Genomic DNA, 15,895 nt, shown 5'->3' on the forward strand with positions numbered 1-15,895 from the left:
TGGTTTTTCGTTCTCAAAATATTTGTGAATTTACATCAGAATCAGAGGAATTGGCTGCCAATCTCCACCGTGTGTACGATAAGGTCATGGTTGAGATTGAAGAACTGAAAGTCAAAAGGAAGGGGACATGTTCCTTATCTCATGAAGACGCCAACTTGGAATCCGTTAACGAGCTTCAAAGCCCTCCAAGGATTCGAACAAAGGGACGTCCAAAAAATAGGCTAGGTTCAAAGTTGGACAAACAGATTGCAAATGCCTCAAAGAAGAAGAAAACAAAAGATCTAAACGAGGTAAAAGTGATGTTCTGTAAACTTGTGGTGATTGATTTTAATTTTATTCTTAATATTTTTGCTAATATGTGAGTTTATTATATCCAGTTAAACCTCTTTGATGCTGCATCAGTGGTGCATCCAAATTCCAGCCAATATCAAGGACGTGTTATGAATTATCAGTTTAGGGAACCAACAGTAGTGGATAGTTTTTTGGGTGTATAGTTACAGAATATGGGTGTAAACCATAGTTTTCCTTGGGTGTTTTTTTGAATTTATTTGTGCTTGACATTTTACATATATATACATATATTTCAGAATCTGCTGTTTATGTTATAAATTATTGTTTTTTTTTTTTAATTATGGTTTAGGGTTTAGGTTTTAGGGTTTTAGGGTTTAGGGTTTAGGGTTTATGTTGTACGGGTTTAGGGGCTTAGGGTTTAGGATTTAGGGTTTTAGGGGTTTAGGGATAAAGCATCAGGGGGATAGAAGCATGGTGTATATCTTACTTTCGTTGGGTGTAAAATGAGATCTTATGGGTGTAAAATCAATGATTAGGGGATAGAGGTTTGGGTGTATATTCAACTTTCTTTGGGTGTAAAATGTCAGGTTATGGGTGTATATTTGGTTTGATGTTGTCCTTCATACTATAGTACCTGTAATTCAGACATTTTGAATACAGCAGAGGGAGTTTAATAATGGAAAAAAATTTTACTTATAATTGTCAAATTTTTACAGCATTTGTTCAATTTCTTACAAGACTATATAACAGTAACAGTTACATTAATCAGTGTCAATATCATTAGAGTCTATCTGACGATATGGACTCAATAACAATGAGGATGGCCTGGACAGTCTTATAGCATCACTTCCCCTAATGGCTTCAGCTTTGTCTTGATTCATTTTATGGAATAGAATCTGGGAAGCATAATCTACTCTATAGTGGTCCACCTCATCCTGAAGTTTAAAAGAATTTTCTTTTTAATCAACTATGTTAATTTAGTAAGGTAATATAGAGTTATATAATTTTTAAACACAATTACCTGGGTCCAATTGTCCTACTCATACTTCCCCCTTTTAATGTTTTCGGGCTAAATTATCTCAAGCCATTTCATTACATAAATAGCACAGTCATAGCTGAAAAACAAGAAAAAAAATTTAGGAAATTACATTTGGGAAAGTTTAATTTTCAGATTAAAAGATTTATACCTTGTCTTTTGGCCTGAGATTTTAATGTAGGGTGTATGAATTTCCTGATCATTTTTCTTCAAAGGTGCCCCCCCAGCATATACTCTCATTCTTGAAATTACATGTCCCTTAAAATACAAAATAAATTAGTAATATATGAATAATTTTAAACAAAAGACCACAAACCTACCCCTTATATTGAATATAAATACACCCAAATATTAAAATACAGAACACAGAACCTACTTACAACAAATATATTTATGACCTTTCATCGGATGGACAAGTCTTGTGATATGGGTCGAGTATAAAAGTTTTTTTTTCCTTGTATCAGCCACCCATAACCACCAATATTGCGAATGGAAAACAAGTGCAAAAATCTGAAGTATGTCCACATTGAACAGTGTTTTAATTTATTTGGCACATAACTAAAGAATGGTAATAAGAAGTTTTAGAAAAAAAACTTACATAACGATGCAATACTAATTTTTTAAGGTCCAAGAAGGGTATAAACATTGGGTAGTCTTCCACCCTGAATGGCTTATTATTTTTAGGCTGCAAGAATACCCCTTCTGGATGATTTGCAAGGGCCATGTTCTACAACAATTGTGAAAAACCAAATGAGTACAGAAAATACACTCAAACGAATACAGAAAATACACCCAATTGAATGCAGAAAATACACTCAAACGAATACAGAAAATACATCCAAACGAATAAACAACATACACCCAAGATTTGTTGAAGTACAACTTACCACAATATCAGGGGGAGACAGTATATTTCTTCTTGAAACCTTTTAATCTTTTGCTGGTTAAGGATGATGCACATGGCAGACACAATCTAGAAATAAAAGCCCAAATCATTTTTACATAAATCGATATTGCAATTACATTTCATGATAAAATCATTAATGTTATTCTAATATTACCTCAGCTTCTATATGTGTATCAGCTTGGAGAGATGCGAATTGGAGTTTTGACAAAATATATTTATCTTGGGCAATGAGTGTACACACGTTGTCATACTCATTAGTATTTCGATCTGCGTATGTTTTCATGCGTGTGGCCCAGATGTAGCATTTCTCTTTCATTTTAGCAGTCATTTCATTTGTCCTCACAGGAGTTTCAAATTTTTCAAAACTTTTTTCACCACTTTGCTTATGAATAGGTGGAGTTTTACCTTTCGTTTTCACCCCGCTGCCTACAATTTTTTCAACCAGCTCCCCTAACTATTCTATTAGTTTTGGCGTTTCAGGAGTTTTCGCCCTCTGCCCCTCTTGCATTGCTGGACCCTCTTGAGTTGATGCTTCTTCATGGCTTGAATCAGTCAAGCCGAGGCTGAATGATGGCATCGGACCTTCTTTAGGAACGTACGATGCTGTCCGTGCCATCATCAAGAGGGCATCAGCATCTTCTGGGGCTGGATTACTGCGTGATGAGATATAACATACTATGAGAATAAGAATAGATCAATGATATTGAAAACAAAATTTTACTCTGCTCAACTTACACTTTAGATGGTGCTGGTGGAAGCGTGGGTATGCTTTGTTCAGTTTCTGGCGGTGGCTCTGGAGTGCTGCAGTGTTACAGAACAATTGTGAGAATATACACCCCAACAAGGACAATATACACCCAAACAATAAACAAATACACCCCAAGATTATTCCTTACCTTTTTGCAGTTTCTTCATTAATTTTTTCAGTTGGAGACTTTGCAGGGGTTGGTTCAATTTCTGGCACAGGGTTGGTTCAATTTCTGGCACAGTGGTTGTTTGGGACAGTGGTAGACAAACTTGAATCGGAACTCTAAACAAGAAGAAAAATAAAAGGTTAGCAAAGCCCCGCGAAGGTAAAAAGGTTATAAGGTTGAAATTTTCTTGAAAAAATCACATTGAAAGCGCTTCGGTTTCTGACTGTGTCTCTATCCGCACAACCATCATGTTCTCTTCACCTGGCTCATTGGACGACTCTTCAACTAGACTCAACCTGAAATACACCGAAAGAAAGTCAAAAATATATCTGAAGCATTCAAAAGAAAGACAGGCTTTGTTTTTTTGAGAACTTACATAGTTCCAGTTTTGGCTTTTTTTTCCTGCCTTTTTTTCTCGAATAAAACATTAAAGGGCTTTTTTTCTATATATATACAGAATTAGAAGCAGAAGGTACTAAAAGATAAAAGCAACCAGCATTACAAAGAGAAATTACATGCTCTCCGCCGGTTTGTTTACACTACTTTGATCTGTGTGTCCTTGAGACAAAGGATCATCACTACCTAAGTTTACCTCCGGTATTCTAAACATAGAGTAGATATTATTCAGTAAAAATACCATACAGTTAAATCAAGATAACAAGATTTTATCAAATAAAGGTTCTTACGTTTCAGATGAGTCATAGTGACCTTCTGTTGATCGCAGGTCAGCTTCCTTCTACCTGGCAAACCAGAAACAATTATTAGCAAAGAAAACACCTTAAAATCAGAAATATACACCCCAACAAGACGTACCCCTGTGCAGCAGATTTTTCATTGTTTTGCTTCTTCCTAGATTCCCTTAAGATTTCTTCTAATTCTTCGGTTCTAATTTCAGATCTGACAGTACATGCATAAAAGAACATGTTAACAAATATAGCTTACAAAGTACTCTACCCATGATAGTATTGAGCTTGTTTAGGAGATGAATCCTCAACAATGACCTTTTTCTTTTTCGATTGTGTCCTGGGGGGAAAAAACAAGTATGAATCAGAAATAAAATATAAAATTGATCAGAAAATACTATCCAAAGAAGTGCTTACTTTTGGGGTGTTCTCTTAGTCTTTTTCTTTGTTTTTTGCTTCTCTACTGGTGATGATTCTTTGCTTCTGAAAGTTAATAAGAGATGCTCTATTAATAGATGAAATTTTGATAATAAACTGAAAGGAAAGCAATAATAATTTCAGAACATTACTCATCATTCGATTCAGATTCTGAATCAGAATCCTCCTGAATCTTCTTCCTTTTTTGGATTCCATTCTGGAAGGCAAATAATCATTATTTAAAAACATACTAAAAGGGACAAAATACACCCTAATGAAGACATAAAATACACCCAGATGAAGACACAAAATACACCCAAATGAATACATGGAATACACCCAAATGAATACACAGAATACACCCAACTGAATGCACAAAATACACCCAAGTATCTTACTTACTTTTTGGCTGTTCGGGTAGGTTATTTCCTTTTTGGTCCCTCTGATTCTTCTTCATTCTCAGAATCAGAGGAAGAATAGACTTCAGCTTCAGATGTTTCAGTCTCTGATGATGATGAACTTGCTTTCCTTTTTTGTTTTTTTGTTTTTTTCTTTCTTATCTTTTTTCTTCATTTGTTTTAATTTATCCTTTGTTTCGGCCATCTTTACAATTCCCTGAAACATTAGAAATGTTAGTTAACTGTATTTAGGTAAATAAAATACACCCAATGTTCTTTTCACTTACCATATGTTCTTCCATTTCTGCTCTCATTCTTTCAACCAACTGCTCTCTAGTCTAGTTGGCAATCCAGGGTTCTGGAGGTCTTTCTTCTACTTTCTTGTCTTTATTTTTTGATAAATGGAAGTAAACTATCATCAGGGCAAACAAGCAGCCATCAATTACCTTTTTCTTTTTCAGATTGTAATCTGTTATGCCCTTGATGATGAAATTCAGAACATGTGCCCCCCAGTTCCCCTCTTTTATTGTGTCCATCTTGAAAATTGGTGCCAGGTGCACAGGGAAGATTTTGTTTATTGTGGTTGGTAACAGGAACGCCATTTGTATATAGAGGATGAAAATCCTCTTGAACATGAGGCGCTCCTGTTCTTATTAACACCAATAGCCATCATCTCATCTGTCAGATTTTTGAGGGTCTTCCCCTGGAATCTTCTAAAAATTTGTTTGTTGTCTTCAAAAAGACCCTTATAATTGACTTTCTGAGGTAGTAGATCTCCTACAAAAAGGGAAACAACTTTGTATGAAAATCACTTGAAATACACCCAAGCATCACTTGAAATAAACCTCAATATGGCTCATATACACCTATGTTTGAAACGAGTTACTTGACGCGTTAATGCCAAGCGCAGCCCCTATTATTTTTGGTCTTACTTTAAACGAACCATAACCGGTTTCGAGTGTGTTTTTCCCTAATTTAAAGGAGTTAGCCAACTCCTTTAATATTTTGTGATGCACCCTTAGCGGCGGGATGTGCATCAGGCCACCAAACCCCAAATTCCTAACAATTTCTTTCTTCTCGGCGCTCATATTTCTGAATTTCTCACTCAACAGACAGGTTGCACACTTTAGGTCTTTGGTTTGCTGTAAACAAAGCAAAATTAGAGTTAGATATATTTCTATTATGAAAAACTAATTTGATCCAACACATATATTTGTTCTTACATTTTTTGAAGCTTGGTTTTTGCCTTCCATTTTTACTGCAATGAAAAAGAGATGCTGTCAATATATAAAAAATACACCCATATATCAGTCAGATACACCCATAGATCAGACACATACACCCAAACTGATTTCATAAGTATTTAATGAGATCAGTTCAAAATGATGTTCAATTCACTCAAACATGGATAAATATACAAGCTCAAGCAATATTACAATGTCAAGCAATATACACCCAAGGACAAGCAATACTAGAACAGTTGCAACAGTTGATTATATTAAATTATATGAGTTCAGAAATATACACCCAACAATCAACCATATACACCCAACACATTACGCCATATACACCCAACAAATTAAGCAATATACACACAAAAATCAGTTAGGAGAAGAACTAGAACAAGAAGAACAGTAAAACCTAGAACAACTTAGAAGAACGGTAAAACCTAGAAGAAGTTAGAAGAACAGTAAAACCAAGAACAAGATGAACAGTAAAAACTTAGATCAGGCATATACACCTAAACCAATTTCATAAGTATTTAATTAGATCAGTTCAAAATAATGTTCAATTCACTGAAACATAGATAAATATACAAGATCAAGCAATATTACAACGTCAAGAAATATAAAGCTAAGGACAAGTAATATTAGAACAATTGCAACAGTTGATTATATTACATTATATGGGTTTAGGAATATACACCCAATAAATTACGCCATATACACCCAACAATCAACCATATACACCCAACAATCAACTATATACACACATATAAATTACGCCATATACACCCAACAAATTAAGCAATATACAACAAAAAATTAGTTACGAGAAGAACTAGAATATGAAGAACAGTAAAACCTAGAGGAACTTAGAAGAAGAGTAAAACCTAGAATAAGAAGAATAGTAAAAACAGTAATATGAGATTTAGAACAAGAAGATCAGTAAAACCTAGAAGAACATAGAAGAACACACTACCAGAAATGCGGTGATTAGCCACGGAAAAAACCGTGGCTAAAATCAAGAAATTCCATGGCGATTAAGCGTTAACAACGAATACATTTTCGTGGCTAACAAGGGCGATGCCTTTTCAGTTAGCCACGGTTTTCCGTCGGTTAGCCACAGTTTTATGACCCGTGGAGACATCTGAATAGCCACAATTTTTACGTTATTGGCCACAATCTAAACCGTGGCTAAATGACAACAGTGTAACCAACAAGTATAGCTTTGCCATAATTTTTTTGTGGCTAAAATTGGTAATATGGGCTTTTTTGCCACATTTTTTTCTGTGGCTAAACATTGTTGGGTTATTTAGCCACGGAAAATCCGTGGCTAATCATAAATGATAAATTAAAAAATATATATATATAATATATATAATTAAGATTAACAGTTAAATAAGATTGTGTTATCTCTTAATTCATGAAAAAAAAAGTCCCAAGACATTATTTAAAATAATATTTTAATGTAGTTAAAAAAAAAAAGTAGAAATGCATACCCAATAAGGCTGGGTTTTTATTTTCATCTAGTGCTGAAAGAAAGGTTGAAAGAAGCAAATCAAACAAAGTATCCTTACATGAATAAGGAGATAAGGTAATAAGTTGAAGCACATATTAATGGTCTATAGAATACTGAGAGATGAATGGTGTCAGGATTGCATATATATGTATAAAATCAGAATCCGAAAGAGTCCATGCAGATTCAGACTTACCATGCTTGGATCTTCACTTCCTTGTGGCATGTCAGATTCGATATTGAGGTGGTTCAACTCCAAATTAAACTTCATGTTAGCTAGAGTTGATAAGTCCCCGTCACTTAATATCACCTGTTGACCAAAAACATGTCTTATGTTGACTAAATTTGACTGGTAAATCACAACCTAAGATTACCAATGTAAAAATCTATCACATATTGCTTGTTAAAATTAAACTCTGTTAAGAATGAAAGAAAACATTGTTCGAAAAGCAAAAATGCAAGCATTTGTATTCAGTATTCATGGATGAGTCATCAATTAAAGATTGGTTTTTGGTATACCTTGGAAGCTTCCACATGTGCAAGACATAATCCAACTAAGCCAACTCCTGAGCCAATCTGTTTCAAATTTTGAGGAAGTAAGACTCGGTGCAAGACAATTATAACATTTGAAAGCCTATATAGCTATCTTAAGGAAAGAAATGAAATTATCAAAATTTATAAACAGAAGGTGAAAATTCCAACAATGCAAAGGACTATACATGATCAAAAAACATCAAAATTGTTTCTAAATTCAACAAAATCGTAGTATATATATAATATAACTGACCTCAAAGCAAGATTTATTAGAAAACAACTTTGGATGAGAAAGTATTAACTCGGATAGAAACAGACTCGATGGCCATATGGAACACCTGCACAACCAAACCAGCACCAAACTTTACAAAGTTATTGCATTTATATAAACAGACCATGACCATCCATGAAATGTTGCAGTTGATATCAAAGGTCTTTTACCACAAGTATGAGCTTACCCTGTATCACCTTTAAGCATATTAAATAAAGTATCCTTACAATTTTTTAAGTTTTTTTACTGCCATCTCACTTCTATCGATCAATCTTCCCTGTAAACACATAGACTACTTCTTACCATTCTCGGAGCTTCATTCTTCCCTATACATCGAACTAAATCCTCTCTCATGGAGATAGTTTGAACTACACTGACTAACATTATTATGATCACAAAATAACACTCGTGTAAAAAGAAATATTCACAAAGATTAGGCTCTTAAAAAGGTTGAGTATATAGAAAATTACTTGTTTGAAGAATGGATGCTACCATAGTGATCTAAATGGTGGAACTTCTTCTTCTGAAGTGGTTTAGAATATACAGAGCTAAATGCATAAAGTCAGACTCAAAAGTAAGAAACACAAGAAATTCCAAGAAATGTAAACAACAACTCTTGTTTGATACCTTGCTATGGCTATAGGCATTACCAAAATAATGTTGATTTTAGGAATTTCAGCATATAAAAGAGAACTAAGGTCAATTAGGAATGTAATTAATCACAGTAGTACATACTTGTACTACTAAGTAGATAATTATATTTATGCATTTAAATTATACTTTATATCAGTAGTTCATTCTCTATACCACCAAAAGGATAGTAAAATAAATGAATAAAACATGCAAATCCAAGAAAACATGCAATGGTAATATTAATATCATGCCAATAGAAACAAGTTAAGCATCACAATGAATAAAATACAGAAGAAACCAATCACAAAAAAATAATACTTTCAAAAAATTGGTATGGACTAATGCTAATACCACAAACAAATGTTATAGATTGCCAAACACAAAATAGAAAATCCTACACATAACTAAATTAACTTTCTTAAACCATTTGATTGAACATTCCATATCAAACAGGCATATTGACATCTATCTTGTTGTTGCAATTATGAAATGTAGTCTCAATTCTTACATAATAGATGGAAACTGCACCTAAAAGATTAAGAAGCCTTTATTTGACCAAATCTGCAGAGATCCTTGGATTCAAATTCTAAAGGGTATATACATACACAATGCTTTTTCCTACCAGATATTGCTTGTCTTCCACAAAAAAATAAAGCTGAATTTAGAGAGAGAATTGTAAAAAGAAGAAGAAAAAAATAAAGTTCCAAACACACAAAGGATATGTACAGGAAAGGAGAAACCTCAACTTAGATTTATCCAAAATAAAAAACAAGAAAAGGTTAGGTTATTTCAAAATGAAACTAAATTCAAATATGTCAGAATTAGCCCCAATCAAAGAAAAATTAGAAAAAATAAAAGAAAGGAAAACAAACTATAGATAAAGCAGAGGAAGGAAGTGGCAGCAGCAGAAGGAAAGAGGCATGAGCAGAACCCGAAATGGATGCGTAGAGTACGCGCACAGTAAGATAATCTAGGCTCTACAAAGAAGGACGAGGGTTTCGCACTGAAGCAGGAGATTCGAGCAAGAACAAGAAGAAGGGATAACATACCAACCTACTGCTGTGATGGCGACAACAATAGTGACATTGAGACTATAAAGCAACGGCAGCGGCAGCGCAGACTCCAGTGGGCGATGGCAGAAACAACGCAGAGACTAATGGGGAAAGCACCGGCAGCGTAGAGAGAAGGGATAGCATCGACGAGATCAGTGAGGAGAACGGCATAGAGGGAGCGAAGGCAGCGACGACGACGAGATCAGAGGAGAACATCGCAGCAAGCCAACAAGGAGAGGTTCAAAATTGAAGGGTTTGATAACTGATTGGGAGAAAATAATCAAAGAAAAATAAAAAAGAACGTGGAGAACACCGCAATTTGCTACGGCGATGACTTTAGTGTCGCAAATTGCAAAGCCCAAGCGCAATTTAGCCACAGAGTCTGTTTTGGTAGCAAATTTGGGGCACGGTAATCTGACTTTGCTACTAACATGGATCCGTGGTAAATGTTCCGTGGCTAATGACCGTATTTGTGGTAGTGACAGTAAAACCTAGTTCTTCGATTTCGAAATCAGAAACAGAAATCTGGAAAATCTACAACATGAGTAAAACAGTAACGTACCTTGAATAATATTTCTTCGTTTTTTTTCGAGATTGTTGTTGGAGAGTTCTATCTTTTGTTGATGGTTTCTGCTAATCTTCGCGACGAGTTCGAACGTCTCTTCAGTTTGGAATGTTCCTCGAAACTTGACTGTTTGTGTTTTCTTTGAAGGAGAAGAGGAAGAGTGAGCCATAACGAGCGTTTTTTTCGAAGCGTAACCATTGAGTGATGCGCGTGGGATTGACGCTCCATTCAAAGAGAATGAATGCGCGTGGATTATTTTTGAACTGGACCAACTTGTAAGGCTTGTAAGCCTTATTTGCTTGTATGTATAGCAGGACCCTAAATAATTATCTAAAAAATAATATAATTATACAATTTTATATTATCTACAAAATCAATTTCACCAAACAACTACGTATAAACTTCAATCCAATAGCACTTGTTTTAGTTTCGTATAATATTTGTGAGTGGAGGTTGCGTGAGGTTTCCCTAATCTTTGGGTAATTGGCAAACCCTCGCAATTACAAGTTATTCATTCATGGCGGCCTCTTCTTCTCTCTCTTCCTCTTCCTCCTCCGACGACTCCCACCGCCGCAGGCGTCACCACCGCTCTCGCCGTGACCGCGACAAAGAATCCCTCAAGATCCAAAAGAAGACAAAGTCTCATTCCAAACGACGCCGCAGGCACCACCACTCCTCCGACTCCGATTCCTATTCTTCCGATTCCGTCTCTGATTACTCCAGGTTCCTCTTCAATCCCTTAGTTGAGTCCCTTTCCATCAATTATGTGGTCGATCTGTACATAGTGTCGTTTTGATACAGTTTTGACTTCGCATATGTTCTACGGTTCATGAATCTCGATTAGTGTTGTTTTCTGGAAAATATTTTATGTAGTTCAATTCGAATCTCAGTATATTATCGCCGAACATGGTTGATACTTTTTAACGATCGTGTATAAGAGCTGTTTCGAATTATTATTGGGAATGGATCCTGTCAATTGTAAAAAAAATTGAGAGTGGAAAGTTTGATCTTTAACCCTTCGTTGCTCTCTCTCATATTTATTTTTGGTCTCACTTATAAAATTAATGGTGAGAGATTACATTTTAATAAAAGTGTTGGCCCTCTAGACTTTTTCAATATGGAAATAGTTAATTAGAGCTTTCGCTCTGCTTTATGTTTACAGAATGAACTTTTTCTTTGGTACATGGAAGTTGGAAGTGATATTTCTGGAATGGAACCATGATTGTAGCTGATGAAATTTGAAAATGAAAATGTATCTGATAATTGATATCATTAAAATTGACAAAGCACTCTACCTGTCTTTTGGTCAAGTGGCAATTGACGAGCATGGTGTCCCATTGTCCCCTTTAGCACGTTTGTTTTTCCACTATTCTGATCTTATATTATTCTTTTGTTCATGTTGTAGTGTCTCTCTTGTCCTAATGATTAGGAAACCTAGTTTTGTTGTAATGTCTAATGATGTTGATAAAGTGTATTGAATTATGAAACTCAATAATTTGCAAGAGTAGTACAATGGAGTGTTGCGCTGTGGTTGAATATTGATCTGTGCCATTGATGTTAATAATTCAATACATGTATTAGTCTGGTTTATGTTATAAAATATTGTTCCTTTTGTTAAATTACTACAGGAGTGAGAGTTCTGATTGTGAGCATGAATCGTCTCACCGTTCAAAGAGGCACAAAAAGAATGACAAACCAAAAAAGGTTATTTGTTGGTACTGCAGTTTTTTTCCCTGTTTATTACCTTGCCTATTCTTCTCACTTTCTTCTTCTATCTAGAGTAAGGAAAAGGATCGAAGTAAAAGCCATCACCATAAGCGGCAGAAGCATAAAGTAAAAGAGGTTGGTCACCTTCTTACTGTGTACAAAAGAAGAGCGTTTCATATGTTGGGCTTAAATATTTTATATTCTAGATGTTTGAAGTTTCTAACTCAAATACTTATATTGAAGTATCTAGTATGTAGGAGAACTTAAGTAAGACAAACCACTAGTTTTTTTTATTCAGAACCATAAGTATACTTGCCTTACTTATTGCTAATTGGCAACTTTCGGAGGTTTGCTATTTGGATACATTACGTGTCAACTTCAGATGTTCATATTACTGAGCCTTGCTATCCATAAAATTCATTTTCCCTGGCTTCTAAATTTTGATTATACACTGTTGGCCCTTAACTAGAAATGCATGCAGAGAGCAGAGAATGATCATTGATTTGCCATGAACATTGAGAATTTTTTCCAAATTCATAGAAAAGATTTATACATTCTAGTCTGAGATGCTTATGATACCTTCTGCCTATTTTATGCATTGGCTCTTTGAAATTGGAGCTGGGATCTGTGACATGTTTTGGTGCTTGATTGTCTTGGATGTTGGTTATTGGTCGGGTTTGTCCTGGCAATGGGAGCTCTATATAGAAGAAGAATAGTGAGAGGAGCAGCAGCCCTGTGCAGCTTTCCAAGGTATCTCCGCTAAAAGCTAAAATTTCATTTCTCTTACTAGACTATATGGTTATTTTTGTTACTAAATCTCTTATACCTGATACAGTTTTTAGGGCGTGACAAAGATGATGGAGTTCGTCGTAGTGCTGTATCTGGCAAGAAGGTATTGATGCAACTGCTCCTTGTTTATGTTATTCTTATTATGGATAATAGTAACAGTAAGCTTGTATCTCTCTTTTTTCCTTATATCTTCAGATTCTTCTGAAACTTGATAAATCAAAGGAAGATAAGGCGGCTGAAAGCAGGAGAAATGAACTGCTGAACTTCTTGAATGCTAGTTTTGATTAGCGTTTGAGGGTGAAGGTATGGATTTGTTTGGGGATACAAGGTAGTTAACGAAGAACCAACCAAGCTTACCTGGGTGCCTAAAATATCTTGCCATTTTGAGAACCAAGTAGCCTACGATCTAGGATGGGAGTGAAAAATGAGTGAATGGTGAAAGGGTGGAATTCATTTAAATTACAATTGAATGAAATTTTGTTCAACATGTATGGTTCCGGATCAATGGATCGACATTTGTATTCTTTTCCTGTTCCGGACATGTTCCATCTTCCCCATACCATGACAGGAAAACTATAAAATTATTAGTAGAAAATTATAAAATGTTATTGATATAAGGCTTAATCAGTTAATCGTGTGAGTCTAAAACAAATTAAATGATCTTTATTGGATTTTGCAGGAAATTTACGGCAGTTCATTTTCACACATTTTGTTACCCCTATTGGCTATTATTGCAAGATCAATAAACATTAAACAATGGATATATGAGATAAGAAAATGATTTTTACTGTTATGCGTGTATAGAAAGAAAAAGAAAAAAGAAATGTTAGTTTTACCTATAAAAGCATATCAAATTATAAACTCGTGAGATCTCTGTGCAAGAGTTAACATTTACTATTTTGGGTTAATACTCAAAATCGTAAGATCACCCGTTTTTTATTTTTGTTCTCGAATTATTTTTTTAATTAAATTAGTCTCTGAATGAATATTTTTAAATCACGTTCGTCCTTCTGTTAATTTCGTGACGTTGCCGTTAAAAATCTGCTGATCTGGAACGTGAGCTGCAGCCCATCCTACTAAACAGTGTCGTTTTGCACTTTAAAAGTATGCAAGTTGTGGAACGCCACCATTGAGAGTAGAGAGTGTAATATTTTGCACTTTGTCTCCTGAACAAGTCCTCATTTGTTCTTTTTCACTCTCGCAGTAACTCTCTGTTTCTTTGACCCATAAACTACCATCACGAAGACGAAAAAAACCGTGCCGTCGTCCGCAACCATTAGAGTAGTTGTGGAGCATTATTCGTGCGTCAGTTCTGGAGCTTGGTGGGAATCTTGAAGGCAACAACACAGCATTGTTTCTGCGTTCGACGTGAGAGGTAAAATTTTTGTATCTTGTAAAAAAAATTGGTAACACTATGTAAACCCTTAGTTTCCCCATTATATGATTGAGTCATGGTGAAGAATCTGTTAGTGACTTAGTGCATAGGGTTTAGGGTTTCATCCCAGGGTTTGGCTTATGATCGGTTATATGGGTAACAATGGCAAGACTCTATTTTTGTGGCTTCGAAAAATAATACCTATTGTTTGTGTTAATGAAGTAATGGTTACCGGTTTAGTTGTTGTGTTGGTGATGAGTTAGTATTATGCATGTTCTGTATTAATTTTTGATAGGGTTTGGAGGCATTGATAGTCTTAGATGGCTTGCTATATTGACATTTTTTCTTAATATTGTTGTTTGCTATTATGTAGATGGACGGTCATCCGATGACATTCATATTTTCATCATGGTGAAAATTTTAAAAATGATGAGAAAGGAAGTAGAATCTACGAACCAGGTAATACAGAAGTTTTGATGGGGGTTGATGGAGATTCTCTTGATGCGTTTTTTGTTAAAGGATACTATAAAGAACTGGGATATGCTGGGGGGGACATATGTTGGTGGAAAGTTCCTTGGCTATCACTTGAGGGTGGGCTGAGAAAGTTGGAGACTGATAAAGATCTGCTTAAAATGTGTAAGACCTATAGAAGGAATCACAACATCATGAACATATTCTTTGAACATGGAGTTTCAGAGCTACACGTGGTGGAATGCATGAGTGAGGATGATGAAGTGATTCTGCCAAAGAATGCCTCTTTGATGAAGTTGCCCTGCACACAGCCTACAATGCAAGCTACTATAAATGTATCCCAGCCCACAAAGAGCCACTCACAGCCATCGAAGACTAACCCTCTCCACTCCCCTTCCAAAAATATAGCCAAAGTGTAACACCCTACCACATAGAGTCTTATGCTTAAGTCATAAAACAGAGGTGGCAAGGTATTACGACCTCTAAAAATAAAATTTAGTATATATAGTAGTGTGAAAATGTTTATAACTAGGAGCCTTTGAAGAAAAATGGGTAAATCAAAATCGTTAAACAGAAAAGCGCAACACTCACGAGTGTGATAACGTAAGCAAGGCAGGATAAAAGATAAGCTAACATGAGTATATGCACAAAAGAGTGTCAAGATACAGATATCAAAGCACAAGACCCGGTTTGCAAAGATAACCGGTCTGAGCATAGAAGTATACATACATATATAAAGTAGGAGAACCCAAAAGAAACCCAAAAGACAAATTACAGAACCTGTTTCTCCAAAATAACCTCTAAGAGGAGTCAATACAGTATATATATATATATATATACACAATGGAGATAATAAAGTCCCAGAGCTAAGGATCTTCGCTAAAACAGAAGTCTCCAGTATGCCTCAGCGAGGAGCCTCACGTCCTGCATCTGAAAACCACAAAATTCGCATGGGTGAGAACTAGAGGTTCTCAACATGGTAACAGTGCCTAAATATCTAACATATAATGTCTTGGGAAAGCTGAAGGCAATCCTAGAACTCCCAATTCATTAGTAAAGCGTATAAACATAACTAAATCATGAGAAACAAAAATAGGCAACTAACTAAGGATC

General features: G+C 35.3%; 2 protein-coding genes and 2 long non-coding RNA genes across 5 annotated transcripts; 1 reads left to right on the top strand and 3 right to left on the bottom strand.

Annotated features, from left to right (window-relative positions):
* On the bottom strand, positions 3,132–4,459 carry LOC107648013. Of its 2 annotated transcripts, XR_001621696.2 has the most exons (8): positions 4,249–4,459; positions 4,150–4,171; positions 3,962–4,045; positions 3,835–3,888; positions 3,664–3,750; positions 3,525–3,591; positions 3,349–3,444; positions 3,132–3,264 (listed from the first exon to the last, which is right to left on the bottom strand). It is a non-coding gene; the product is annotated as an uncharacterized LOC107648013 (long non-coding RNA). The 2 variants fall into 2 exon arrangements; XR_002349635.1 differs by lacking the exon at positions 3,525–3,591 and having other exon boundaries at positions 3,153–3,264.
* On the bottom strand, positions 4,808–5,250 carry LOC110263899. The gene is made up of 2 exons (XR_002349636.1): positions 4,934–5,250; positions 4,808–4,863 (listed from the first exon to the last, which is right to left on the bottom strand). It is a non-coding gene; the product is annotated as an uncharacterized LOC110263899 (long non-coding RNA).
* LOC110263697 (putative uncharacterized protein DDB_G0277003) lies at positions 7,456–8,397 on the bottom strand. Its single transcript, XM_021105433.1, has 4 exons — positions 8,378–8,397; positions 8,173–8,257; positions 7,905–7,961; positions 7,456–7,695 (listed from the first exon to the last, which is right to left on the bottom strand). The coding sequence occupies exons 1-4, from the start codon at positions 8,395–8,397 to the stop codon at positions 7,519–7,521; spliced, it is 339 nt and encodes a 112-aa protein (XP_020961092.1). The 3' UTR covers positions 7,456–7,518.
* On the top strand, positions 10,849–13,568 carry LOC107645931 (NKAP family protein). Its single transcript, XM_016350087.2, has 6 exons — positions 10,849–11,163; positions 12,069–12,144; positions 12,220–12,282; positions 12,853–12,897; positions 12,983–13,039; positions 13,132–13,568. Exons 1-6 carry the CDS (start codon positions 10,958–10,960, stop codon positions 13,222–13,224), a joined length of 540 nt encoding a protein of 179 aa, XP_016205573.1. The 5' UTR covers positions 10,849–10,957; the 3' UTR covers positions 13,225–13,568.

Source organism: Arachis ipaensis, chromosome B06 (genome assembly GCF_000816755.2).
Source record: "Arachis ipaensis cultivar K30076 chromosome B06, Araip1.1, whole genome shotgun sequence".
Taxonomy (NCBI): Eukaryota; Viridiplantae; Streptophyta; class Magnoliopsida; order Fabales; family Fabaceae; genus Arachis; species Arachis ipaensis.

What these genes read in the sequence shown, in the direction of transcription:
- LOC110263697 (XM_021105433.1), bottom strand. Translation starts at nt 8,397, where the DNA reads ATGCTTAAAGGTGATACAGG. An exon ending in CTAATAAATCTTGCTTTGAG is followed by an intron (nt 7,962 to 8,172) that starts GTCAGTTATATT and finishes AATTTGAAACAG; the next exon opens with ATTGGCTCAGGAGTTGGCTT. An exon ending in CACATGTGGAAGCTTCCAAG is followed by an intron (nt 7,696 to 7,904) that starts GTATACCAAAAA and finishes TTTGGTCAACAG; the next exon opens with GTGATATTAAGTGACGGGGA.
- LOC107645931 (XM_016350087.2), top strand. Translation starts at nt 10,958, where the DNA reads ATGGCGGCCTCTTCTTCTCTCTCTTCCTCTTCCTCCTCCGACGACTCC. An exon ending in AGAATGACAAACCAAAAAAG is followed by an intron (nt 12,145 to 12,219) that starts GTTATTTGTTGG and finishes TCTTCTATCTAG; the next exon opens with AGTAAGGAAAAGGATCGAAG. An exon ending in AGAAGCATAAAGTAAAAGAG is followed by an intron (nt 12,283 to 12,852) that starts GTTGGTCACCTT and finishes AGCTCTATATAG; the next exon opens with AAGAAGAATAGTGAGAGGAG.